This window comes from Ambystoma mexicanum, chromosome 12, assembly GCF_040938575.1.
Source record: "Ambystoma mexicanum isolate Mex_15411 chromosome 12, UKY_AmexF1_1, whole genome shotgun sequence".
Lineage (NCBI taxonomy): Eukaryota > Metazoa > Chordata > Amphibia > Caudata > Ambystomatidae > Ambystoma > Ambystoma mexicanum.
In genome coordinates this window covers 885,338,250-885,363,789 of record NC_090936.1, presented here as the reverse complement: position 1 = coordinate 885,363,789, position 25,540 = coordinate 885,338,250, and the positions used below count along the sequence as shown (strand labels likewise).

At 48.7% G+C, this 25,540-nt stretch overlaps 1 protein-coding gene across 1 annotated transcript; it reads left to right on the top strand.

The window, feature by feature from the left end:
- Positions 1–5,223: 5,223 nt before the first annotated feature.
- PHLDA1 (pleckstrin homology like domain family A member 1) lies at positions 5,224–25,133 on the top strand. The gene is made up of 2 exons (XM_069629369.1): positions 5,224–6,128; positions 22,354–25,133. The coding sequence occupies exon 1, from the start codon at positions 5,598–5,600 to the stop codon at positions 6,099–6,101; it is 504 nt and encodes a 167-aa protein (XP_069485470.1). The 5' UTR covers positions 5,224–5,597; the 3' UTR covers positions 6,102–6,128; positions 22,354–25,133.
- Positions 25,134–25,540: the final 407 nt, after the last annotated feature.

The window sequence follows — 25,540 nt, the reverse complement described above, 5'->3', positions numbered from 1 at the left end:
CACATTGTAAAGTTGAGGTTGCAGCACATCGAGGGAAAATCCGCGGTATTGTCCACTGTCACTGGGGAAATGTTGTCTAATGGCAAGTACCGCACAGGCAGGTATTACTCTCCGAACGCGGTGTCCGAGCCTCCCGTGAAGCCACCAAGTGAAGCAACGATAGGCCACCAGCCTGTACCACCTGTGAAAAAAAAAGATGCAAACTGTATTAAACTGACCAAACTTTCTTATCAATGTCGATTCAGGTAACACATGTCATTTTTCTTAGAAAAAAATTATATCTAGAAAATGCACTATATGGAACAAATTTACATGCGTTCGAATGATATGTAAATGTAATTTTATATGTGGGAGACGACCATGAAATAGTGGTGGCATCACTGACATCACAAACAGAGTATACTTACTCGTTACTCGGATTACGCGGACGAACAGTGCCGCGAAGTTCGTGCATAAGCACCATCATCATCCTCAACACGGTCCGTGAGAGGCAGGCTTCCCTGAACTCTGGCAGCTCGGTGATGCATTGCGGACTTTGCTCGCCTTCCTGCAGACTTTGCTCGCTTTCCGAAATGTAGGCCAAGCACCCGGAATTTTCACGGCAGCAGCAGTTCTCCTCCTCAGTTGGCATTAGCTCGCACCGATTGCACGTGCACCAGGTGGAGACGCCGTCCATGCGACATGGTCCAGGCTCTTCATCCGTTGACTGGTCCTCCCAACTGCCGTCCGAATCCCCATCGTTTTCGCGTGCTTGACTTTCCAGTAGTTCTTCCTCGGTGTACTCGGGCTCGTACATATACGGCATTATTGTGGCCATTGTGCGGTAAAGATAGTAAAATAATTTACAGAGATGGTACAGGTGTTCACACGGGCTACAAGCGGCGAAGGTAGCTGACCAGAGCACTGAAACGAGTCACAGAATACTCAAAGTAACACAGAGAGAGGAATGGAATCGAAAATCTGCTGCTGTGTGTTGTGAAACGGTCTGTTTATACTTATTGGGGAAAGAGGCGTCCTGCCATTTCCATGGCAACACGTCAATAGCTGAGGCGCAGCAATTGTTGACACGAGACGTGCTTGAAATGGGCAGTACGCGTCTGCTGATGTCAGGCTCAGGGGCGGGGGATTTGATTTAGTGCCGCAAAGGCAGGTGAGCCAGGTCGATGCGGCGGAATGATAGGATTATCACAAAATGGAGGCTGATTTCGAGTGCGATAATGGGCGAAAAGTCGGGTAAGGTCCATAGGAAAGTTTCCTACGATCTACCGATTTATGCTTACAAACACATGGCCGACCCGTAGGGACAATAAAAAAAAAGTCCCGGAACTATCCTTTAATTGTTAATGTGCACAGAGTGGTACTGGTGTTTGGATTCCACACCTTGCACTGGCACGCACATCACACTTCAGGACACGCCTATCACTTGGACCACACACCCTCGAGTTCTCCTCCCACTTAAAGCACTGCTGTGTGGGTGGCTAGTTTGTGGAAATTATGAGCAGGGAGTGGGGCAGCTGCTTACCGATGGACAGCGGTTTCCCGATGTCTCTTTCTGCGGGCAGGAGCAGGGGCGGCGGTGTTGGCCTTTAGTGGGGGAGGGGGCTTCAGTGAAAGCCCATCATTCACAGCCGAGAGGGGGTGTGCTGGGATCAGATGGCGTTCGCGTGTGTTGGGTGCTGGAAGTGCTAGGCTGGCAGTGCCGCAGATAAGTGCAATTGCGTGTGTAGGGTTGACGTTTTTGGTGTGTTTGATAGAGTCCTGGCTTGCTATGCGGCGCCTTCTTGGTAGCGTGTGTGGGCTGTCATTCGCCGGACCCCGCGGCGTTTCCAGAGGTCACAGTTTATCGTGCATGCGTGTGGATCGGGAAGCACAGGTCTGCCAATTCTAGCACACTGGCAACCTTTTCAAGTGAAAAATGAAGATGTCAGTTTTGCGGGTGAAAGCTCCATTGATGCCTATGAACGGGGAAGGGGCTTGGCGGGTGAGGGAACCAGGGGCGTTGCTAGGGGGCGGCTAAAGGGGCTATAGCCCCTGATCTTTTGGTTGTAGCCCCAGATAGAATCTCAGGAGCTACAGCCAACAGACTAGCTAGCCCCCAGTCCCAACAGTTCCAAAATCAGTTTAGCCCCGGGTCTTTTCCAGACCTAGCAACTCCCCTGGAGGGAACTGACCCTTTGACAGGTGGGATCTTGGCTAGATGCAGCCACGTGTGGCCTGGGTGGTGTTTAGTGAATGCGGGAAAGGCTTGAGAAGTGTAACATTCTAGCGTAGCTGTTGGGGTCGATGGTGCCACATGGTTCGGTGGCCTCTGGAAGCGGTGTCTGTCAGTGGGAATCAGGGCCTGCTTGCGGGTTCTTGGAGCAGGTAAATGTGACATCCAGTAAGGAGTGCACATCGAGACGGCATGCATGGGCTCATTGGTGGTAAGTGTGGCCCGTTTAAGGGTGGCTATGTCCTGCTTTTCCTGGTAGTGGTATTTGGTGGAACAGCACGAGACCAGCACAACAATTCAAATTACTATTGAGTGCTTGCAAAATAATGACAATCCTCTCTTTAACAAGCAGGGACGGCGTCAGGGCCTTTCCATTTTGTTCAGTGGAAAGGAGCATGGAGCCTTTGGTGGGCCCCCAGCAACTACCCTCATGTTACCCGGCTGTTACTTCTCTCGGGATATACAGAAGCACTTTCACATCGTTGCATTGTAACACCAGTTTCTCGACATCAGACACTTGCTGCCCTGACAAAGAAGGATTTATAGCTTTTTAGTGGGCATTTAGTGTTTCATCTCCCTGCTAGCTGTCCGTCTCACGATAATCAGCCAATAATCACTGGCTGTATTTCTTTATATCCATTATAATGTAAGCACCCCACGGGTGGCTCAGCCTCTTTCCGCTCTAAGCAAGGACGGGGGGCCCAACTATCATGGTGAAATGGGTCCCACACAGCTTCAGCCGGGCATGTTAACAAGATGGGGAAATCACACAGACCTCATGGAGCAAACACACAATATTATTTTAACTTTTAACAGAAAAATTGGGACTCCTGTGCAGGGGTGTTGCTAGGTCTAAAAAGATCATAATGTCAGGACTGTTGGGACAAGGGCAAACTAGCCTTTTTTGTTGTAAACCCTGAGCTTCTATCCGGGACTACAACCAAAAGATCCGGGGTTATAGCCCCCTCAGCCCTGTGTGGGGGGGGGGCATTTAAATAGTGTTACGGCAGTCAGATGCACAGCAAGCGAGACTTGTTTTATCTGGGTATGGTCTCCCTGATGAAAAAGAGAGTTCTCAGCCTTCTTTACAAATGATGCTTCTCGTTTGCACCTCAAATGCCCATGAGTTGGACAGCTCTGCACGCATTGTGCCACTAATAAGGATGCTGCTCACTGGAATTCCATGAAGTGCTGGGCACGGAAACACAAAGAAGAGGTGGCATAGCTGGAGAGCAGATCTTGTAGCCCTCCCCCCTTGTTCTCTGCCCGGGGTGCTTCACCCACTATGGCGAGCTGCTGGGTGTTCCGCACGATGACTTTGCTCCTGGGTGCACCACTACTGGGACATCCACATGGCTAGACCGAATAAGATACTGCCCGCTCCCCTCACCACCCTGAAATGCCACCCTCCACCTTATCGACTACACCACCCACACACAGCCATTGAACACCCACTTCGAATACACATGTAAAATACCAGAACAATCCACCTTCACAACCAACTTGCTGTATAGAATTATCCCAACCAACACACCCTTGTATCAGAGGCAGACCGGCCTCAGTAGGGGGAGCTAGAGGGACAGTCTACATAGCAGGTAGTCCCCTCTGGCTGCCACTTCCAGGGGGTTGGTCCGCCTCTACTCTTCCTCCCCAGTGGAGGAGGAAGAAGCGTCCCCCAGGGCCTGAATTCCGGTGGCAGGACACCTGGGGGACGCATAGAAGGCATGGGCGGCTGTGATTCAGTCTCTTGTCCAGCAGCCCCCGTCGCCTTTTGATCCCCACCCACCCACAGCTTAGGTTGCAACTAAAGTGTCAATTTGCTAGTAGGAAGAGTAAGTAATAAAAGTGACCAAATGGATTTCGAGTAGGCGTTAGTAGACATGGTGAGGGGTTCGCATCACTTAAGGAGTGCAGGTTTGTTTGTTGTATTAAGTAGGAAATGTAAATTGTATATTATGATGGTATTGTGTTGTGGTATTATGTTCCTAATTTTCTTTTTTCTGTAGCAGGCGGAGTGTCGGGCGATCCTAGACAGTGAGGGATTTTCACGCTGCGGCTTCGGCTATTAGTGATTCAGGATTGGCCAGGCTAGAGCCAAATCCAGCGACGGGCACTGACTCACCTTCCAGGGCTTTAGGCTAACAACAACTCTTGTCAGTGTCCCAAAAAGTGTCTGACTGGTAGTACAACCAGTAGCGGAGTCTGCATGTGCCTCTGGCAAACAGGGATGACATGGTTCACCCTTTTATGTAATGTGTTAGTATGTCGTTGGGACCATCCCATATTTATGTTTGCTCCAAATAAAACTGTGATCTTGTTTCTTCCAAAACCTTACAAAGTTGTCTGTGGTTATTGCTTAATGTAATTATAGCAGACTGGCCACAAGAGGTGGGCTGTTGGCCAATGGGGGATCTCCCCGCTACGTGGGCACACGAGGTCCCCTTCTTTGTGCAGACAACTTGTATCACCACTGCTTTCAAACCCGGGGTCCTTCGAACCTACCCGCATAACCACAACAGAAAATTGATCTCCCATGTTCCCTCTTCTTGCCAAACCCATCCCGCTTCTTTTTCAGATGCCATAGCGCCAAGAGACCTTGCCAAGGGCAGCGAAGCTCTGTATCAAATAAAATCCAAGGATCAGTAACATGGACCAGCAGTAATAACCACAGTAAAAGAAAAGAAGCCAGTACACAAGGTTTGCTCCCTTGCTTAAGCCCCTAAACAAGGTATGCCCGCTTGCTTAAGCCCCCTGGGCACCTGTATTGAAGGGGTGGGGCTCAGAGGAAGACCGGCGCCTTGCACGCGGAAGTGGGTCGGAGTTAATTGCGCCGAGGAATGAATGGGCGCATTATCCGGGCCCCCTCCGCCCCTCCACCCCCGTGTCTCTGTTTGACTTTGACATTTGCCACGTGTGTTGGCGTCGGCTCCGGGTCTGCAGCTGGCGGGGCCGCCCCTTTCCGCCCGGTGTCACTCCGGGGGTGGGCGAGGGAGGGGTTATAAGGGCGAGGGGATGAAAAGGGCGCCTCCTGGCACCGACTGTGGAGAGAGGAGGCGGCAGCAGCAGCACGAGCCCCTGGAGAGAGACGGCGAGCACGACACACACACACGCTGCACAGGCAGAGCTGGTGGACAGTGTGTACTCTGGTTCCTCCACTCTCAGCATCAGCCCTGCTCCTTTTTTATTGTTACTTTGTCTTCCAGGGGTTTCCCTGCTCCTCTGACCTATAAAGGGGGTTCTGCTTGGCCCTCGGCAGCCCGGGGTTTTGCTGGGTCGCCCCATTTGAACCGGGGAGTTTCATTGGTGCTCTGCTCCTCGTCTCCGGGAAGGGTCTGCGTTTCATCTCCGCCCCGAGCCGTGCCCCGCTCTCGCCGCCGATGAGAGGATGCTGGAGGGCGGCTGCAAGGTGGTGAAGGAGGGACTGCTGGAGAAGCGCAGCGACGGCCTGCTGCAGCTCTGGAAGAAGAAGCGCTGCCTGCTGACCGAGGAAGGCCTGCTGCTGGTGCCCCCCAAGCTGCCCGAGGTGCCCCCGCCGCCGGGCAGCGAGTCCCCGCCGCCGCCGCGCGTCAAGCAGCTGCACTTCTCGCACATGAAGACGGTGGACTGCGTGGAGCGCAAGGGCAAGTACGTCTACTTCACGGTGGTGATGAGCGGCGGCCGCGAGGTGGACTTCCGCGGGCCCCAGGAGCAGGGCTGGAACGCCGAGATCACCCTGCAGATGGTGCAGTACAAGAACCGCCAGGCCATCCTGGCCGTCAAGTCCACCCGCCACAAGCAGCAGCACCTGGCCCAGCAGCAGCCGGGCCCGCCGGCCCTGCCCAGCCAGCCGCAGCCGCCTCCGCAGCCCCGCGGGGGGCTCCGCGCCCGCAGCGCCTCCAACTCCGCGTAGCCGCCAGGTGGCGCCCGCCCAGCGCAGGTAAGGAGCCCACACGCGGGGGTGGTGGGACCCGCATCGTACAGGCTTCCCAAAAAGGAGGCGCTGTGCCCCTGTAAGCACCCAACTAGATGCACTCGTGCACAGAGAACAGTAGAGACGGGGTGGGGGGATGTCCCAGTTAAGAACCATCTGCTTTTATACCGACAGTGGAGCTCTACACCTGGCCTGCGTCCCTCATCTGCGCTGCCCAGAGAGTGGGCAGTGCAGTGGCTTCGTGCTGTCCCCTCTCCCTCCGGTCAACCAAGGGACAAGCCATTGGATGCATGCACTCTCCTTGCCTTTCCCTCCCCCCCCTCCTCCCCAGATGTGCCTTTCTCCGACATCTACGAGTTAATGGAAGAGGAGAACCGAAATAGTACAATGAATGGGGCTTGCAGGCGGGGGAGACCTTTTCCAGCACTGTCCCGTCAGAATGGCGGGAGGGGGTCTGTGTATGAAGGGGCGAGAGTCACCCAATGAGGCAGAAAGAGCCCGCGATCCGAGGTGTGAGATTGTGGGCTCTGCTTTCGTGTTAGCGAGCCCCCCATTTTTGGGGAACTGGTGTGGAGATGTTGTACTCCATTGTGTAGCCTTGCCCTTCTCAAACAACCCCCTCTCGTGACGTAGGAGGCACATAGCCCTCTAAGGGGCTTTTGGAAAATTAACGATGCACTTTCACTAGAACTGCAGACAGATACGGGGTGTGGGATTCCCTTTCTTGCTACCCTTGTTCTCAGGTGAATGGTTTGCGGCGTTTCGCTCGGCGTGCGCTGCAGGTGTCTACGGATTGCCATTCAAATATCCCGACTGTCAAAAACAGACAGCAGTGGCCACAGAATCCGAAAGCCGAGAGAAGCCCTGCGCCCTTTCCATCGTTGCACACACACACGCACGCACGCACGCACGCCACACGCCACACACACACACACACACCGCTAGGTGGCAGCACAGGCCTGCGCCCGCGGGGTGGCGCTCGGGGGACTTTGCTGCTCTGTATCGCTGGCTGGTGGCGTGAAAAGAGAGGAATGTGAGGGGGGACACACGCACTGCCTGTGGGTGTCACTGTCAGTTCCCGTCCGCCCACGTAGTGTCATTGTGACCGTGTCTGGACACTGGCTGTTCCATGCCTGGGCAAAAGCTATAATTGTGGCCTTTGGCAATACTTTCTAAGCTTACCTCCTTTCTCAACATAAGCATGTTTTTGCTCTGAGTAAACACACGGTGGTAAGTATGTAGAGCATCTTCACACATGTAACTGTCTCTTAGTTACCCCTTCATTGTACCCAATCTAGTTGCATCATATTGGGGGGTGGGTATTGAGCTAAATACTATGCTGAAGGAGCAGGGACAGGCCACTGTACTGGGTAAATAAAACAAGAACCAGGCCCACTTGCCAGCTCCAAAATGCAACTGGAACTTTCTCCAGGCCACTAGATGTTCAGAAACGGTGACGGAGATGCCTGGTTCCAGTATAAACCATTTCCGGCTCAACTGGAATAGCCAATCGGGTTCAGCGTTAGCAAACCAGCAGGAGGAAATTGCAAGGCTTTTTGGGGGTACACTTTCATTAATGACTACACTTACAGGGCAGACATGCACGCGCGCTCTTTGTCGAACTGTTTAGTCCGTAATCTGGAGTGTCACTGGTCTTGCCCCGATGAATCGCTTTTACTTAATGAAGGCCGCCCGTATCTCCCATTTACTGACCCGAGTTAGGAGCGTGCTACAGTTTGCACTGTTAATGTGTAGTAGCCATGCTTTTCCTAAGTTACTCCCGCGTTATTCAAGTGGCTTACGTCACAACAGCTGTAATCCACTGCCACCGCTGGCTTTATTGTGTTTTTCCTATCTCGCCTAGATTGGTGACCCCAAAATATCCGGTACTAATTGACTGCAGAAAGTAGACTAACACACCAAGAGGCAAACACATCTCACCAGTTCGGAGATCTTTCTAGAACATATGGAGAGCCCTGGTCAAATGTGTCAAGTTGAAAACGTTTTGTTTTCCGCATGTAGACTATAATGTGCAACATCCCGGCTCCTTACATAGATATCGCAACACCAAAGGCTGCACATTTTTGTTTAGAAAACAAGTCAGCAGCACACCTTTCATAATTCAATTGATACATTCAGCAATTTATTATTCTTAAAACTCTATTACCAAAACGTTTTCTTGACCACTGTCTATGCAATATATTTCTTAATGTATCTATTAGAGTGTATGTTTATATGCTGCAAATGCAGAAATTAACACATTCAATATGATCCGTCTGTAGGCTACAAAGCCAACTTTCCTTAGGTCCACAGCGCTAACTATAGTTCTCAATCGACCATTGCGGTCACTGTGCCAAACAGCCGAAGGCTCTCTGCTTCAGATCAGCATGAATGAGGATGAGTCTTTTCACACTTGCTGTGCTGCTGTGGAACGCCCTCAACATCGATATCAACTAAGCTACAGAACCCTTCCTCTCCTTTAGAAAGGGCTTGAAGGCCTGGGTCTTCACACAGTAAGCCTGGCTGAAGGCTCTCAAGACAGTAGACCAGGGCCGGTAGGCCAATCGGTTGTCGATAGAGCGCTCAACCAATAATCGTAGCATAATTGCTGCAGTTGACATAATTTCTATCAAAAAGGGTGGCACAAGAACAAGCCGACAGAAGAGTGGCAAATGGCCTCTGTGCATGTGTACCAGGGGTCCTCTGGTGGAAGTAATCACAGGAGCAAAAACCTAATCCAAAAAAGGAGCGTACACCAAGCACAAAGTAACACACATTTATTGGACAGAAACAGCTGGGAAGCATGGTTCAGACGCCCGTGGAACCAAGCTGAAAGAAATGAGCTGTCAACGCCGAACACTGCGGCTAAACATTTTATAATCAAATTACATAATTACCATGAAACATTTTATTTACATTATTGGGGCAGGGCACAGGAGCTGATTGGTGGGACTAGATCAGTCCGGTATATGCATGTATATGCTAAGTGACCCTGATTTGGCAGAATGTTTCTTTGGCAAAAAATCACATTAACACTACGTCATGACCCGCCCCTCATTACGTGATTGTGCTGATCGGTCTAAACACTTGTTTGCTATTGGTTGGCAATGCCCAATATACAAATGGCTTGAGGTGGCAAGGGGCGAGACATTCACAGAGTCTGACCAATGATGTGAATGTCAGTGAGGGCTCTGCAGAATGTTGCACCCTAGGGACACCGAAAACCTCTCTCCACTGATTGTCTCCCTGTCACGCACCCCATAACCCCTACTCAGTGCTCTGTCCCCCCAGCTCCCTTCTCACACCTTGCTGCCAAGTGTAGTCTGAAAAAACAATACCACACCGTGGCTGGCTTTTAACTGTATTTGATTTCTATTTCTCTGCGAAGCCTTCTTGTGCACCCAGGAGCCTAGCTCATTGGCCTCAAAAGTATCTCTTGGAGTGACTTCAATGGGCTTGCGTTCTCCTGGGAAACTTCAGCCGTGCAACATTTCTGCACACTGTTTCTGCTGACTGTTCAAAACTGCATTCTGCTGTCACAGAATTATTTTGAGCTGACTGTGAGAAATGCTTTCCTAACATGGGCCTACAAGAAAATGGCTTCTCTACTTTTCACTGTTCACATATTGCTCAAAAGCCCCCCTACCATGTTACCCCCAAGGATCCCTTACAACCCACATGGTACCCGTGCTTGACAACTACCCATTACCATGCCCAAATCACCCACCCTTCATTACGTTCCCCCGTGGGACTTCTCGCACTGCGCCTGCTTCTGTGTCCCCTTATGCAAGCAGCGCTGCATTCAATGACGCCCCCCCACCCCAATGTCAGCCCCAATGTCATCGTCGATGTCACAACGTTACTTGCACAACTGGTATGTGTGCCCCCCTTGGTAGCATTGAACCTGTACCTTTACAACATATGGATCCATAACTGAGCTGCCGAAAATACTCTTACTGCTTTTCTCTTTCTTTCGACGATTTTTGCTTAAGACAAACTGGGCCTCATTACACGGACGGCGGTAACATTGGCGCTATTAGCGCCATGGTTGCCGCCGGTATTTTACCGAGTCCGCCATGGTGAATGGCAGAATTACCGCCCTATTCCAAGGTGTGTGGGGGGCGGTAATTCCCCATTCACCATGGCACTTCCCCATTCCCATTTCTGCCCCCATAGGGCTCAATGGGAATGGGTGAGGCGGTAATTACAGTACCGCAAATTGCGGTACCGTAATTACCTCCAAGGTCCCTTTGCGGGTCCCATCTTTAACGGCTGGTAAAACCAGCCGTTAAGGTAAGGTCCCACAAAGGGACCTCGTAGTAAGGCTGTAAGGGTTTACCGGCATTGGTACCCTTACCGTTACCGGTAAACCCTTACCGCCATCCGTGTAATGAGGCCCACTGTCCTGTTATATTCTTTGTTCTACCTAGTCAAAAATGGAGACTAGATGCTGCTCCTTTTTACCAAGCGCAAAGAATTCCACAAATATGGAGCAAATGCTCACCACATTATAAAAAGAGGCTACCAGATCCTGTGCTGGAAATTACACTGAGACGGCGGATCTGCTCAGTAATTGAGCTGTAATTTCTAGTCGGGTAATGAATGGGCGGATGTTTTCTTCAGGCCTGGCTTCCGGTGCCTGTGGGCTCGGCCTGGCCCAGGGCCATGCCAGGTTCCAGGAATAAAGCTGCACGGGTGATGCGATTACACGATACGATCGCCACGGGAAGCAAGGATCGCTGCCTCTCCCACTTGGCAGTCACCAGATAACTGGGCCCTTGTTTACGGAATATTTTATTCATGAGCGAAAGTGTGCGGCTAACTGTGTGTGTGGCAGCCTAGCTTAACTCTGCCTGTATTTTTTTTTAGTTTTGGCTATTGGGTGGTGGAACAGTGCCACCTCTAAGTCAACACCATTGCATTGGAGTCCAAATAAGAGGGAGATGGGATGTGAGGAGGGGCACACAGCCTATGGGCGGATCTTGCATTTATTTACCCACCCATTGACTGCCCTTGGCCATGTTAATCTCTATAGCCATTCCCACTTGCTGCCTGCCACCCCCACCAAACACATCTTTATCCGATTGCTTTGAGCTAGCTCTGTCCATCAGCAGCATCAAACTTGGTGTATGATGGGGCCTTTCAGTGTTAGTTCTAAGTTATCTTCTGAGAGTTAATAGTTTAATTGCAGCTGTAAATATGATGCTGGTGTAATAAAAAGTCTTCACCAAGTGTACCTTCAGCCACTTGATTTATAAGCAATAAGGTGTGTCCTCTCATCTATTTTTGCACTGAAGTCCCGTTAAATATGATCGGCAAAGCCAACACGTGTTGTCATGTGTTTAGGGATCAGATAGGCATTTGCCAGGCAATGCTATCATTTGCCGGGCCCTCGCACCATTTCCCATCTATTGCAATCCCTTAGCCAGATAGTACCATGCTAGCAGTGCTTGGAAAATACCTGCACAAAAGCCACATCTGTTGGCTATGTCAATGTCTGTCTTAATTTGACATTTAAACCAGAGTTAAAGCAGCCAGACCTAGGGGGCAGTTTACAAAAGCCCAGCCTGCTCTCAAAACAAGCACCCAGTTTTAGGTAATTCTTTTACAGAGAACTAAAATACGCCAGATTCCGAAAAGGAAATAAAAATTGATCACATTTCCCCGAATGTTTGCCAGAAAATGGACATAACTTGTCTACTTTTTTTTTTTAAACTGCTGCTTTTTACTCCTGGGTAAAGGGCGCATCTAAAGTGGTTAACAGGGCTTTTGGGGGAAGTCTTGCCTTTTGGGAATTGTTTGCTTATTATGTAAATATGGCACATTCTAACAAAGCACAAAATAACTATTCCTTTTTAGTTGCTGACACTTACATTTGTATTCTTTTTTTGCTAGGAAAATGACCCTCCTAACCTGACGTCATTAGATATGCTGGCTTGTGGATGGCTTTTTCAACCACAAAGCACATGTTCACCATTGTGGCGTTATTATGTTACACGTGATTTTTTTTTGGCCTCCCGTTATTTGAAGATTCGTGGAAAATAAATCCTACCTGTGAATTATGGCCCACAATGAATTGCTGGGCACGTCATTCATCTTGTGAGTTTTTTTTTTTTTTTAACACGCTTCTGTTTGTTTTCAATACCAATATGGGTTTTATATAGAAGCAGCAGAGCGCTGTACAAGTAGTTTGGGTTTCACTGAGGTTGGTGGAAGGGGAAGATTTATATCCCATACAGGTGGTATTATTATACCTAGTAGCCACATGTCCTAAATGACCCCTCAACAAGCAGGGTCTTGGGGTGCTTCCTGAACTGCAGGCGTGTTGGTAAGCCGTGTTCCACTATGGTCCTTCAGTTGTTTGTTCGGCCAATGAACATGTATTGGCCAGAAGCGAAGCACATGGTTGAAAGCACCCCGGGGAGCTCGCAGGCCTTTCCTCAGAAAGCCCGCCATTTTAAGCGCCGCCCGCGTTATTTTACTTCATGGCAGCTGTTGCCTACTTCGAACGGAGACTCTTCGGCATTGTCAGGAATAGGGTGCCCTCATGACGTGCATGTTAATGCTGTCCTGAACTATATTAGAAAGGTACTTCTAGGTGGCCTAAAGCATTCTTCTAGTGCAGTCGTGTATTCATTATATTGCACGTAATACGCACTTTGTCATTGTTTTCCCGGCAGGAAGTGGGCCACGAGAGCTCCCTCTGCACCCAACTAATTGGCACCATCAGTCTCAGCCATCACACTAGCAGCGGTCCCAGCATCTGACCCAGTTTGAATATGTTCTAGTAAGCGACGGATGGGGAGACAGGGGCGAGTTGTCTACCGCTCTAGCAGGCCAGGCCAAGCCTCACAGCTGTCCAACTGCCTATACATGTTTAGTTCATGATTGTTGTAGTGTTTAGGTGAGTGTTGGCAAAAAGGAAATGGTGCATCAAGTTCAGTATGCATTACGTGCTTAGAACAGTTGCAGGCATAAATCCCTATCACACACATGTTTGTCAAATAGAGAAATCGCCGATGTTTCCCAAAATGCTCTTTGAGTTTATGCAAAACAGCCAGTGCTTTACACACCAGTGCCAACGTCGGCGGTAAAAGGCAATGCTGCCCTCGCGGGCGTTTTTTTTTCTTCTTTTTTTGGCACAACAAAATGAGCCAGGGCTCTTCAAGGGGGCGTGACCTAACTGCAGGGGTCCTGCTGGCCCGTTAGGCCCCCCCAAGGGCCCTGGCTCAATGGGCTACTGGCACCCCTGCCAGGCAGCCTTTTGTAGTGAAGTGATCAACACCCTCTCCCCATTGGGGAGAGGGTGTTGATCTCTGCATTTATTTTCTATAGGCTTGCCTGGCAGGGGACAGGGCCTCGCCTATTCAGCCTTAATGGTGGCGCTGCCCCTTGCCAGCTGGGTAGGGGCAGCGTCACCATTAAGGCTGAAAGGGTGAGGCCGCTGGAAGCTGAGGGGCTGGCAGGGGAGATTAGTGGGCCCCACAGGGCCCGCCTCAAATTGAAATTTCTGAGCCTGCCGGGGATGAGCCCCGGCAGGCCTCGTCCCATTTAAAGCCCTGGCCGGCGGTAAAAGGCAATGTTGCTGTTGTGGGCGCTTTTTTCCTTTCTTTTTTTAAGTATTTATCTGATCGGATGGCCCCTACCAACCCCGCCCCCTCTAGACCCCACCCCCTCTGCCCCCCCAACTCATCCCCACCACATTTTTTCCATTTCCACCACTGAGCGTCACCATTAAGGCTGAAAGGATGAGGCCGCTGGAAGCTGAGGTTGTTTTCCTGAAGACTCGCGAGTTTCAGTCTTCAGGAAAACGGCCTCAGCTTCCAGCAGCCTCACGTTTTCTCCATAATGGTGGCGCCGGACCACGGGCATCTCTTGCTTAAAGGGATGCCTCACAGGTGCGGCGCCACCATTATGGCTGAAAGGCATTTTTTTCTGGAGCCTGAAGCTTTCGCACACGAGCGAAAGCTTCAGGCTTCAGAAAAAAAACCTTTTCGTGTAGTGGCCAGGGCTGGCAGGGGAGATTAGTGGGCCCCACAGGGCCCCGCCTCAAATCGAAATTTCGGAGCCTGCCGGGGATGAGCCCTGGCAGGCCCCGTCCCACTTAAAGCCCTGGCCAGCGGTAAAAGGCAATGTTTCCGTTGTGTGCGCTTTTTTTTCTTTCTTTTTTAAAGTATTAATCTGATTGGATGGCCACTACCAACCCCGCCTCCTCTAGACCCCGCCCCCTCTGCCCCCCCAACTCCTCCCCCACCCCGGCACTTGTGGGATCCCCCACCACATTTTTTCCATTTCCACCACTGCACACACCCCTATTAGAGCCCTACCCTTTGATTTCTCATCCCACTTACATCTTTGACATTTCTGCTTATTGGCTTCTGTCACTTTACAGAAGTTGCATCGTGTAGTGTGGACAAATAAGCTGCATTGTTGGCAGGCTCTGTGCCAGAGACAGTAGAAGCTTAAGTTGGTAAGTGTAGGACTAGTGTCCACTTTAGAAGAGTGATAGCCACGTCCTCAGCATGGCTTTTCACGCCAATTGCACATTCCGGGAAAGCACAACACATTTCTGCCATTCAGCCTCGGCTATGGCGGGAAGAGTGCCTTGACAAATGAACATGGAGCTACTAGGAGGGGATGCAACTACTTTGGGACCCCAGTGATGATGACCAGGGCGCCCCACCAGCCATAGGCACATAGAACTAGATGCCAACTGGGGAATAGCATGTGTTTTTACAAAATATTTTCCAGAACAGGTTTGAGAATTATAAATGACCAAACCCCCTCCTCTGCACAGACGTATTGAGAAGCGGTTAAAGGGGGAGGACGACGGTGGCAATGAGAGGCATTGGGGAAACCCTCATGAAGAGCGGTGGGGGAAGGGCCTGCAAAAAAATGACCCATTTTCATAAAAAGCAGGTTGTGAATAATAGGAGTCGAGGTTGGCTCATGCACCCACCCTTCGTATAGGTTGGCTCATGCACCCATCGTATAGGTTGGCTCATGCACCCTTTGTATGCGATGGTTCATGCACCCTTTGTATGCGTTGGCTCATGCACCCTTTGTATGGGTTGGCTCATGCAAACGTCGTATAGTTTGGCTCATGCACCAGTCGTATAGGTTGGCTCATGCACCAGTCGTATAGGTTGGCTCATGCACCAGTCGTATAGGTTGGCTCATGCACCAGTCGTGTAGGTTGGCTCATGCACCAGTCGTGTATGTTGGGCCATGCACCTGTCAAGCAAGTGGGCAGAAATGTGTTGTGATTCCTAAACGAGGTGGTTGACGCATTTATCATGCATTTCTGTCCCGCCATGAACTTTCTCCACAACTCCCACACAGCTTCTCAAACCCGCCTGTTTGTAAAATAAATAATGGAACAGCCTGCAAGGCCCTGGTGGCAACATCCTGGGCTTATAAATCCATGACTACTACTCGAGCAGGTTTAAACAGGCACCTTAACCCGTCTATTTGTGACTGAGAATTATACTATGGGCGCAAAAACCACAACAATGGTGATAAACCGCTATGTGGCAATCATTTAATTCTTCTCTTTGCCTTTGAGCTCCTGGGCGTTGGACATCACCCTGTAGGCAGGAGCTAACGTAGGGGAATCGGCACCAGTTGTAACCAAAAAAGTGATGGGTTGAAGGTTTTGAATAAATCTGAACCACTGCCACTGCTCTGGGCAACCTTCCAAATTAACAAGGGGGGTCCTGGGAGTCCCTCTGCCAGACATTAGTCCTGGTTACGAGAGACTTACCCAGAGTCTTTAGCTCACTATCTTTCACAGAGAAGAAATATCCCAAACATATCAGCCTTTGTCCTGCCCTGGGGCAGTCCAGCACCGAAATGCTAGGCAATTCTCCTCTGAACAAGAGTACCAACAGAAACCCCAGACACGTGTTTCGGTCTGGTTGGACCTCATCAGTAGGGTGGATCTGTGCCTCTCTAAGAATAGTGAGCAAGGGGTCCACGTCTGGATTCCCCTAGTAAGTTCTGGTGAGACCCAAAGTTACTTAAATATGCAAATTGACAAGGGGGGTCCTGGGAGTCCCTCTGCCAGACATTAGTCCTGGTTACAAGAGACTTACCCAGAGTCTTTAGCTCACTATCTTTCACAGAGAAGAAATATCCCAAACATATCAGTCTTTGTCCTGCCCTGGGGCAATCCAGCACCGAAATGCTAGGCAATTCTCCTCTGAACAAGAGTACCAACAGAAACCCCAGACACGTGTTTCGGTCTGGTTGGACCTCATCAGTAGGGTGGATCTGTGCCTTTCTAAGAATAGTGAGCAAGGGGTCCACGTCTGGATTCCGCTAGTAACTTAGGGTGAGACCCAAAGTTACTTAAATATGCAAATTGACAAGGGGGGTCCTGGGAGTCACTCTGCCAGACATTAGTCCTGGTTATGAGAGGCTTACCCAGAGTCTTTAGCTCACTATCTTTCACAGAGAAGAAATATCTCAAACATATCACTCTTTGTCCTGCCCTAGGGCAGTCCCACACCAAAATGCTAGGCAATTCTCTGAACAAGAGTACCAACAGAAACCCCAGACACGTGTTTCGGTCTGGTGGGACCTCATCAGTAGGGTTGATCTGTGCCTCTCTATGAATTGTGAGCAAGGGGTCCACGTGTGGATTACCCTAGTAACTTAGGGTGAGACCCAAAGTTACTTAAATATGCAAATTAACAAGGGGGGTCCTGGGAGTCCCTCTGCCAGACATTAGTCCTAGTTACGAGAGACTTACCCAGAGTCTTTAGCTCACTATCTTTGACATAGAAGAAATATCCCAAACATATCAGTCTTTGTCACCCTTTTTTTTAGCCCATCTGTGCTATTGCAAAAGGGGTCCGGCCATATGAAAATCAGTCAGGTACTGCCACCAATGGGAGCAGCCCTGCCTGAACTGCTAGGCCAGTTCCCCTCTGCACGGAAACACAAGCAACCCAGACATGTTTGGGCCTAGTTGTAAGGCACCACTTGCCCTGGGGAGCTAAAAGTAGCTCCTGGTAACGGTTGATCTCAAGCTAATCAGGCTCTCCTACCGTAGAAGCAGGAGCTAACTGGGTCCCAGCTAATACCCTGTTATTACCTTATGTAATATCCTCCTTACTGCTATACAAATCACAATAACTGTATACCATGTGCAAGGGTGGTCAACCCACACATCGATCTGCCTGTCGCCTTGTGTATCATCTCTTCACTCTGGCAGGGACCTCTAGATTCTCTGCTGCGATTGGACAATTTCTGTTTGTAGTGGTCTTCATGACATACATCGTGTTCCAGCAAGGTGGCTGTGCACTCAACCCAACTGTTTCATTGACACCCAGGCACTAGAAACAGATGCCCAAGAGAAATGCCAGGATCTCATTTTCATTAATAAGCCCTAGCAGCCCTGGCAGAGCCCACCTAACTAAACTACGCATAAAAGAAGTGCACATAATGGGATTAATCAAACAGCAGGGCAAAGCAATCTGACCAGGCAAGAGGATCTTGGAGCAAAAAGGAGTTCTGGCAACATTCTCCAGCTGTCCAACTTTAGGTGGCCCACAAGTCGCAGTTCCTGATGCTACTAAAGTAAAATTCCCGTCAGTAGTGGTCAGTGTGTTCAATCATTGCCAACAGTAACAAAGCTACAATATCAACAAAGAATCACTCAAAACCCTACACGCTCTGAAGAGCAGGTGCCGGAAGCTGAACACGGACAGCAGTGAAATAGCCACAAACCCACACGCTACACACTAAGTGACCACATTCCCAAATGGACTATGTGTCCTTGAGAAATTGGGGCCACGCTAAAGGCAGGCAGGAAATGGAGCTTCAGCAAAAGAGATGCAGGTATCACCGAAGATGACCTATAATAATAATAATTTATCATTTATATAGCACTACAACCCCTCAGGTATCTGAGCACTGCCTATTATTACCCACAGTCCTCGGAAGGATGAAAGGCTGCGATTGGCCCTGCCGGGATTCGAACCTGCATTAGCGAGCACTCTACTCGCTGTGCTCTCTGACTGGCTATGCATGAGACGTGTAGTCTAATGCTGGAAATGGTGTTTCAGAACAATTGCACTCACCTCAAACTCTACAGTCAGCCATGAGGAAATAATTCCAACTACTGAGGAGAGTCTGATTATCGGGTCTATGAACAGCGATACAAACCGCCAAGACCTTGCTTCAAACAAAGCTATGGACGGCAAGTTAGATACCATATGGAGCAAGTACCTGTCTCCCCAAAATACAGCAGATTACAAATCTGCCAGGAAATCCGACTATCTCACAAACATACCTGAAGCTATTAACCAACCAAAAGAACTCTTTCGAATCGACTTAAGCCTACTGTACACACGAATCTGTTTGCCAGAGCGCAGAGCTTTTGTCAAAAATGAAAAGTGACCCCAAGTGCTAATGACCTTTCAAATGCTGCTCCGAACACCCTCCTTTACCTGTCACCACTCACTCTCCTGTCACTTAGTTAAAGACTGAAGCATTTCTCAATGGTCTTTTCAGAAGATCATGTTCTTCTTTAACTAAACCAAAAGCAAGCCCCCAAAAATCTAAACATCTGCTGCCTGCCTTTGAGCTGACCGTGCTGACCTGGTGGGCAATTGAACAGATTTGTATTAATCTCATACTCCAACAAAGTACAATCCCCAGGGATCGAAATATACACGGGAGCTAAAAGCAGCTCCTGGGTATCCAGCATTAATCGGTGAGCAGGAGCTATCGCTGGGGAACGAGGAGCTAGTACATAGTGTTCCGCAAATCTAACTTCCACAGTAGATTAACATTTTGACCATTATTTATGCCCCTTATGCTTTACATGGTATATAGTTGTGTCCCAAAGCTTATTTACAGACTGTCCCAAACACACAGTTAACATCACATAGGTATGTTTGTTAGTCGTGAGTTGGCCTGGTGAGCCAAAAGTAGCTCCTGGTAACTGTTGATGTCAAGCTAGCCCGGCTCTTCTAGACTACAAGCAGGATCTAAATGGCTCGCATCTCCCCTCAGTTTCGAACCTTGTCCCCCCTATATCTGAGGTTCACTTTCTGCCTTTTCAAGCATGTATCCTGCAAAAGATGACCTACAAAGCAGTTACAACTAAAACTCCAATATACCAGGCTGAGAAACTCCATTTCTGGAAGCCAACACACCACCAGAAACTGCATCATCAACAGATTGCAAACTGGCCTTTTTCTGCTTTACAGCCTGACTTGTGAGTAAGTTGCCTGTGCAGATTAGACTGCTCCCCTCCACCCAACACTTCAAAAGGAACCTAAAGGCCTTATCTTGAGAGAGCAACTTGCCAATCACAACTCCAAACCCTACTTCCCGACCTCCTGCGTTCACCTGCCCGCTACTGACTCCGGCTACCTCTGCCCTGCCTCCAACATGTGGGTGGAGCTCTATGTACAGCAATCTTTTGCTTCCTAGATATGCTTGTGCTTTATAAATCCCATACACCGGAAGTAGCCATTGTGGCAGGAGCAGGGGAGGAGGAGGCGAACTGTGGAAAAAAGTCCTGTTTCTATTTTTATTATGGGGATATCTGGTTCTCCCAATGTGTGGTCCAAGAAGAGGCCAAAACCTAACCAGCTATCATCTTGGGCTTCCAAGTCCCCTCCTGGGGTACCACTATAGTCTAGCGCATTGACAGATGGTGAATTTGTAAAGTGGGGGTGTCAAAGAATCCAGGAGTTTGCCATAGAGAGCATGCCTGAAATAATCCAGTACGGTTTTAGTGAATGTTCCCTTTAGTGAAATGATGGGTTGAGCATGATGCGTTTGCAGCACAAATTTACAAAAAATTGCTGAACGGTCAACCAAATGTACACGTCTTTAAGAAGCGAGTATTTATAAGGCGAACTCTACATCAAAAAGTGTTTCTAGACGCCACTTGAAACACTCCAATCGATGTTAGGTCCCAAAAAGGACACAGGAGAATTTTGCTACACGTGTTGATGATGCATGTCCCCAAAGAACAACCAGGAGGGCAGTCTCAACAATATATGCCAGCGGCTTCCCACTCTGAAGTAGGTTCTGCCCAAAACGGATGATGAGGTCTGTTCCCCTTTCACAATGGTTGTGTCCAAAGCAAGCACAGGCCCTGGTCTTAACAATATGTGACATTATTACCACTGTACAACAGATGTCCATGCTGCTAGTGCCCAAAGAAAACACCAGGCCTGTCTCAACAAGACCTACTCAGGAGTACCTACTCAGGAGGCCACCTTTCATTCTGTTAGTGCCCAAATAAAATTCTGCAGTCTGTCTCAATATAGTTTCACTCTGTCCCCAGTTCTCATCGTATCGCCCTCTGTGCAAACAAGCAGCATCTTTGCCCCGTAATATACAATATATATTGATACAAACGAAGGACACAAACGTGGCCCCGACCGCACACAGGCCTCCAGAGGAAATACCCCCAGCATGCCAAAGACAGACTATATAGCATTTTATTAATGCAAATACAACAGGCGACGCAGAGGTCACATCAGACGCGATGCGCACCAACCCAGTGCTTGATCACATCCACAGTGTGGTTCCCCCCACCAGTTAATAAAAGCCAACCTACACATGGACAGGCATGATGTATACACAGTGGCTTTATATATATCTATACACACACACTTGTGCAAGCACTTTCTCTTAATATTAACATAGCTCTTTTCTTTATGAGCCTAAAACAAGGAATGGTTAATTATTCCAGACCTGACACTGGAAAACGCGAGATGTCCTTACAACTGTTCTGTAGGTCTTCCTAAATTCAAAACGTTAATACTGCAAGAAGAGATAAATCCATCTGCCTGTAGCGCCCGTTTGACCAACCTAAGCACCTTATTCTTATGCATTTTTTCACAGAAAACAGTTGCACAAAAACATGGCACGAGTTCAGGGTGATTGTCTGTACGGGAGGACACCCTTGCAGCAGCTGACATGGGTGCTCCTTGCCTACTCCTACCCGTTAACTTATCAGCTGTGCTTGACGCAGTAAACTACTATCATCTAATGCTAGAGTTGTAGCTGGTGTGTGGTGCACCTGGATGATACCTGGGCTGGCCCGTCATCAACATGTCAGAGTGGACATTTGATCTTCTTGCAGCTCACCCGCTCCTCAGGATGCCCCACCAGGGCTCCCCTCTTTCCCCACTGCTCATTAACATTTACATGAAACCTCTCCTGAACCATGTTCGCTACTACAATATCAATTTCTGCTCCTGCTCTGAAAACATGCAACTTTACCTATGACTCTTTTATCACAGTCCTCTCTTGGGGTCTTGTCTGCTCTCCAGTTCTGGAGTTAGAAAAACAATCCTGAAGGCCAACAGAGAAAAGGTCCCAAACACCCACTAAGAAAATATCAGGGAGTCAGACCACCCTAATCTTTGGCTTGCATATATCTATTGTATCCCAAGCTAAAATCCTCAGTCTTCTGGGATGCTGGTTTAAGACAGAACTTCTGAACTGGATGTTTAGTCAATTCCTGCTTCTTCCAACTCCAGTCTCTATGGAAAATCCTGTTTCTCTGCCATGTAAAAATCCTGCAGCCATTGTTGGATCTCATCAACTCTTGACTGTACTACACTGATGGTGTGGCTCCCATATACCTGGAAAGCAGAGTCCAGCACTACATCCTACTAGAGACCTCCACACTGCGGTTCAGCTTATACATCAGACCCTCCACCCAAATGCCATCAAAAAGAAGGCAGAAGATTCTCAGATGTGGCCCCATCCCTTTGGAACTCTGTACCTCTATCTGCTCAACAACCCCCCGCTTCAATTCAGAAAATTCCTCAAGACCTGGTTCTTCATCCAGTCCTAGACTTTCCAGCTTGTCTTTAAAGGCCCGCGCCCTCCCTGTTCCTTGGTTGCATTGTGCTTGTACCATTCATTCTGTAGTGTGCACTTTATAAGTGCCTAAAATAAATGATACTTTTTACGTTGCCTGTATTCCATTATTCTCTTATTACTGATGTTGACTAATCTTTAGCCAATCTGGTTTCAGAGCTCATCCAGTCATGGTTTCCTATGCAATAGAATGGGGCGGTGAGAGAGCACTGTTGACATTACTGTTCGGCATGATTTGAGCAGATGTTATGGGTGATTCCCCGGGGTACCTGGCCTTGATATTTTTAATAAGATTTTCTGTAGGAGTTCATAAAAGATTTCAGAACATGTCCATTATAAGTCTTCATGGCTCTTCTTTCTCTTTTCTCAGGTGGGATTGCAACAAGGATTCCCTTCGGACAGGCGGTAAGCCAATATTCCCTCCTCACCACTGGATCAAAACTTGCAAACGCGAACAAAGCGCTACAGAAGATACACGCTCAAAGACTTCAAAGCGAGCACATTTTCCACAGGATCATGGGACGCTGCCAAAAGGGAAGGGAAATTCCAAGTTTCGAAGACTTTTATGGATATTTCCGCACCCGCTGGAAAAAGATCCTTGGCAATGCGAACTGACTAGAACATGACATTCCATATTTTAATTTGATTGTCTTGTACGATAGCTTCTATTTATTCTTATTTTGCTGTTCGCGTTTTTGAATGTAGGCCGAACGATTATATGATCGACAATACACAGAATATTATTACAACTGCCGTGTGAAGTCCATTTTCCTGATGCCCACAAAATCATACTACAAACTCTGAAGTTTTTTGTTTGTTTAAATAACGATAAACGTGCGTTTTTGGTCCCGTGGGTGCAGCCAGCGTCGACGGCTTTGAAGTTGGTTGAGTTTAGTGTTTGTCCAGGCATGTGACTCACGCCGTTAAATCAATTTCTCCCGCCACAGTCCTGACGCAAGAGTGAGTCTGTGCACTGCCATGCAATTTGCTACTTGCAAAACGAGATGACAAGGCACTGTGACCAATCCGATTCGGGCATCAAGCACGCTTGTCAGGAGCTGTTACGTGTGTTATCCTGTCTCGTGAGACCCGCGAAGATCTCGTGACAGTTATGACGCAGATGCAGTTTTCTTTTTTTGTCCTTCTTTCTAGCTCTTTATGATCTCTGTTCAGTGTTGCCGCCATTTTAATTGTTTCCATGAGCTGTTTAATGTTGTTACTGCTTTGACATCTTGATTTGGTTAGGGTATTTTGTTTTTTGGAACAGTCGAAGTCCCTCCGGCTCGGCCTCCTGCAGTCTGGGTCACTTCCTTTCGAGGTTACGTCATACTTTTTTAAAAATCATCGCTGTATGAAGAAACACACGATTGAAAAACACCTGGTCCACATTACAGTTACCACGCCTCACTTTCCGCTTGTGAAACTCGGCTGTGTAATACATTGCAGAAGGCAAGAGGGCTATGGACCTTGTACGCACGTGTGGCAAACATTGAAAGATGTTTGGGTTTGGATTTAAGCTTTTTTGCAAAGATTGTGAACTACTGGAATTTGGCAGTGGGCTGCCAAATTGTGAGATGTTGAGACGAGTAAAGTTTCCATTTATCCCCTCATAACTAAGAACGTGCGCGCATAATGTACCATGCTTTACTATGCATAGTTGGAGAGGTTTAGGCTAAATTGGGCTCTTTGTTTGCTTAACCCTTGCGACTTAGTCTTAATGACTGTCTTGAAAGTGCTTCTCCATCACTCTTGGTTTTTGGCACCACTACAAAAACTTGGTGCAAACGCAGCATTTTCTGATCCATCACACGATCTTAAAATTCTGGGGAACAGAATGGTACTGTCTGCATGAGCCATTTTAAGCACAAGCAACCATTGTTTATTGGAGCCTTATTTAGTGAATAAACACCCATATCTGGCCCAATCTCCCTTGCTCTAGTGCAGTACCTGCCCACGTCTCTAAAGCATTTTGGCAAAAGCCCATCTTCATTGAGGGCATCTGATTTTGAAAGAGCTATGCAGTTTCCTTGCACACACCACCCCAGGGGAGTTGCTAGGTCTGGAAAAGACCCGGGGCTAAGCTGATGTCAGTACTGTTGGGACTGGGGGCTAGCTAGTCTTTTGGCTGTAGCTCCTGAGATTCTATCCGGGGCTACAACCAAAAGATCAGGGGCTATAGCCCCCTTAGCCCCCCCCCTAGCATCGCCCCTGCACCACCCCATTGTAACACAGCATCAGTTTACCATGGATTCAGTTAACATTACGAAGGCGTCTGCCTTAAAGGCGATTTAATGTGTGCCTAGAATGGGCCATTTCAGTTAACAAGACAGCGCCACCTAGCAGCCATCCCTGGAAGTTCATCTCCATTTCAGAGTCACAGAGCAAAGGACTATGGTGGTTAAGCCATTAAAAGTACATAGGCACCTAGCTTATCAGAACTGATGTTGACCTTTTCCAGTAAGGGAGGGATTTTGAAGAGTTATTTTAAAACATAATTTTTTGATCCAGTTAGGGCAAGCTATATATGTTGTCGCTTTTTAGCCATGCAACTGAATTTCCGCATCTGTCTTTTGTCACCATGTGGATAAGTCCGAGAGTACTGTTGTCTCGTCTTAGTGGCTGATTAAGGTATGATATGATAGATTATTTATAACACGCTTAATAGCCAGAGGTTACTAAGCACAGACCTGGGGATCGAACCTGTGTTGCTCTGTGTTGTCTTGCTTCCAAGGAGAGCACGTTGCCCCTGAGCTATCCGCCCGAGACTGTAATGACAGTGTGTGAAATATGCCGAGCTACAGTTCGAAACAGAACCCGGCCTTCCAGTGGAAGGCGGTGGTGTAAGCGTGCACAGACTGGCGCATAATGAAGATGCAGGTGTCCTCAGTCGAGGCTACGCAGAGCAACGTCATACTTAGTGCGCATTGTGATCTTTGTTACTTCCCAAAAGGCTTCCTCTTCTATTGGGTCATTACTTGCAAACACCGGCTTCAGAGAAGCGCCAAAAGCTTTTTGCTGTGTGATATGCTCTGCGCTGCAATAGCAGTTTGTGGTCGTAATGTAAATAGTTCTCAAATGATGTCTCAAACGTGATTTATTTTTCATATTTTCAAAATGCAATCCATTTCCAATAAAGAGGCATGTATTGTATCTGCGGACTACTTGAAGGTCTCTTGGCATGTCACCTTGTATCCCCGTTACACCACGACTCGTTCAAGACATGTATGAATGCAATCTGTAAACTTTGTTGTTGCAGTTCTCTGGTGTATTTTGGGGCCGGCGGTGGGCACACGGCTGGCCTCACCGGTGCTGTGGGGCCCAGCACCCTGTTGGGTTTGCCTGGGTCACCCGGATTTATGGATGTTGCAGGGCAGGAGACTGTGGGGTCATGGGGACACGGTCTGGGTGCTGGCAGCATCCATGGGCGTAGGACATGGGGGAACAGGGGGGACAAATCCCCCCCACAATTTTAAGTGGGGGATGTAATGTCATTTATCCCCCCCCAGAATATGTGTTTGGTGTGTCGTGCAGGGATCTGTTTTTGAAGTCGGGGGAGG

Excerpts from the sequence above, each read along its gene's own strand:
- PHLDA1 (XM_069629369.1), top strand. The coding sequence starts at position 5,598 with ATGCTGGAGGGCGGCTGCAAGGTGGTGAAGGAGGGACTGCTGGAGAAG.